The sequence below is a fragment of the Eimeria tenella genome, genomic scaffold, assembly GCF_000499545.2.
Source record: "Eimeria tenella Houghton genomic scaffold, Eth_scaff265, whole genome shotgun sequence".
NCBI classification, from domain to species: domain Eukaryota; phylum Apicomplexa; class Conoidasida; order Eucoccidiorida; family Eimeriidae; genus Eimeria; species Eimeria tenella.
In genome coordinates this window covers 7,501-10,256 of record NW_013542525.1, presented here as the reverse complement: position 1 = coordinate 10,256, position 2,756 = coordinate 7,501, and the positions used below count along the sequence as shown (strand labels likewise).

Genomic DNA, 2,756 nt, shown 5'->3' with positions numbered 1-2,756 from the left:
CCGCAGCAGCAGCAGCAGCAGGAGGGAGCGAGCAGGGGCCGGGGGGCGCGCGCTCGGGAAGCGCGACGGCCGCAGCAGCGGGCGCAGCAGCAACAGTGGCGGCAGCAGCAGCAGCAGCAGCAGCAGCAGCAGCAGCAGCAGGCAGCAGGCCGTGCGCAAGCCTGCGGCCCGGCAGCGCCGTGGGCGAACTGCTGCTGGCAGCAAAAGACACAGGGGGGCTGCTGCTGCTGCTGCAGCGAGGGGACCCTGAGGAGACACCCCAAACGCATGCACCCCACACGCATACACCCCAAACGCATGCACCCCACACGCATACACCCCAAGTGCATGCACCCCACAGAGACACTTTTGAAGTATTTCAAAAGGAGACTTTTGAAAAGCAATTAATTGAAAAGGACACTCCTCAAAAAGAAGGACTTCAGCGCCTCAAGGCCTTTGTGTTTCCCCCCAGAGTCCATTTGCTGCAGCAGGTTGTGGCGGTGAGCAGCAGCAAAAGAGAAAATAAATTGTGACATTTGTGACAATTAAACAATTTAAAACGTTTCACAAGAATTAAAGGACTAGTGAAAGGCAGTAATGAAGGTCACAGGGGCCCAAGTCCAGCAGAAACGCGTGCTGCTGCTGCTGCTGCTGCTGCTGCAACGAGTGCTGCTGCTGCTGCTGCTGCTGCTGCGACGAGTCCTGCTGCTGCTTTTACTATCAGTCCTGCTGCGTTTACTGCTGCTGCTGCTACCACTACCACTACGACTGCTGCTGCTGCCACTACTATTACCACTGCCGCAGCCACTGTTACCGCTGCTGCTGCTGCTGCTGCTGCTGCTGCGGCTGCTGCTGCAGGTGACCATTGGTCTGCCGAGCGGGGGCGAGTTCTCCGTGGTGAATGTGCCCGGAGCAGCAGAAGCTGGGCTGCTGCTGCAGTTCATTAGAGAGACTGTGGGGCGCAGCAGCAGCAAAAGGAGACTGGTGAAGCTGCCCACGGGGGTGACCCCACAAGCCCTGGGGCTGGTTGCTGCTACTGGCTGGGATCCGATCCCAGAGGAGACGCCTGTGTGGCTGCTGCGCTGCGGCGCAGCAGCAGCAGCAGCAGCAGCAGCAGAAGCAGCCGTGGCGGAGGCGGCAGCAGCGGCAACCCACGCAGCAGCAGAACGCGGCCTGCCAGACCCCACAAAAGGGACCCCGGAAGCAGCAGCAGCAGCAGCAGCAGCAGCAGCAGCAGCACAGACACACAGCAGCAGCAAACTAGTTGAAAGGGCCTGCCGGCACAGAGACACGCCGGTGCTGCTGCAGTTCAAGGTGAGGGGATTAAGGAGAAAGTAGAAATAAATAAATTAAAAATAATAATTTAAATTATTTAAGTTATTTAAATTATTCAAATTATTTAAATAAAAGAAATAAAAGGAGACAGACAGACACGCGAGAGATGATCAAGCAGGCCCCTGGGCGGCTTGCTGCTGCGCGCAATCACGCGCAGCTGCAGCAGCAGCAGCAGCAGCAATGAGTAGCATCATCTGCAGCAGCAGCAACTAACAGCACCAACCAGCAGCACAAGCCTTAGCAGCAGCAGCAGCCGCCACAGCACGAGCCGCAACTACCAGCCGCAGCGTCCTTAGCACCAACAGCAGCAGCAGCAGCACCTGCAGCAGCAGCAGCAGACTTTCTGTGTTTGCTGCTGCTGCTGCTGCTGCTGCTGCAGTTCAGGCCTCTGGAAACCCCCGAATTTCTGCTGCGCATGCAGCCGCTGCGGGGCCTCGTGCTGGACTTTGCTGGGGGGGCTGTGAGTCCGGGATTAGTTGAAGAAAGGAAAGAAGATAAATAAAAAAAAAATTAAATTTAAATTTAAACAGATAATTTTCCATTCTTCAAGATTCTTTTTCATTCTCAACTCAAATGAAACTCCCGGAACCACACAGCAGCTTTCGCAGCAACAAAAACCAAAAACAACGCAGCAAAAACGCATCTCACAGCAGCAGCAGCAGCAGCAGCAGCGGCGGACTCAGGTGCATGTGCTGCAAATTGACTCCACTGGACTCAAAGCCACCCCATCTAATGAGCAGCTGCACAACACCTTGAGGGTTCCCCAAGAGGCCCTCAAGACCTTCCTGGGGCCCCGGGGGTCCCTGGGGCCCCGGGGGCCCCTGGGGCCCCGGGGCCCCAGGGTACGGGGGGCCCCTGAGGTATTGGGGGCCCCTGGGATATGGGGGCCCCCTGGGGTATGGGGGCCCCCTGGGGCCCCCCGGGGGCCCCCTTGAACCTCCCTGGGACTCATAAAGGCCCTGTTTGTCGATTTTTGCCGTTGTTTCTGTAGATTTGTTGGGGTCCCCATCAGGCCCCGCTGGCCCCAAGGGGGCCCCGGGGGGGCCCCCTTGGGGCCCCCCCGGGGCCCCTACGTGGCCCTTACCTGGGGCCCCCTTGAGGCCTTCTCTGGGGCCCCTTGAGGCGTCTCAGGGGCCCCCTTGAGGCGTCTCTGAGGCCCCCTTGGGGCCTTCTCTGGGGCCCCCTTGGGGGCCCCGTCGGGGCCCCTTGGGGCCCCCTTGGGGGCCCCCTGGGGGCCCCCAGTGGGTCTTCCTTCTCTTTGAAGTATTTTCTTAGAATACTGGGGCTTGCGTGGTGTATAGACAGCTCGAACCCCCCTATAGCGATGTGTGGCGACCTGGGGGGGCGGAGGGGAGTCAGAATTGGATAAGAAATGATTTAAAATATCTTTTTTAGTTTTTAATGTATTTTAATGTTCAAAAAGATCCTTTTAGTCTTCAATT

The 2,756-nt window shown here is 58.0% G+C and overlaps 1 protein-coding gene across 1 annotated transcript in view; it reads left to right on the top strand.

Moving 5' to 3' along the window:
- Positions 1-1,816, top strand: part of ETH_00021215 (uncharacterized protein) — a gene marked incomplete at both ends in the record, with an annotated part of 4,364 nt that extends 2,548 nt beyond the window's left edge. Inside the window, 3 exons of the mRNA XM_013375296.1 lie at positions 7-479; positions 838-1,293; positions 1,694-1,816. Of these exons, the coding sequence (XP_013230750.1) occupies positions 7-479; positions 838-1,293; positions 1,694-1,816 (1,052 nt within the window). The remainder of the gene's footprint in view (positions 1-6; positions 480-837; positions 1,294-1,693) is intronic.
- Positions 1,817-2,756: the final 940 nt, after the last annotated feature.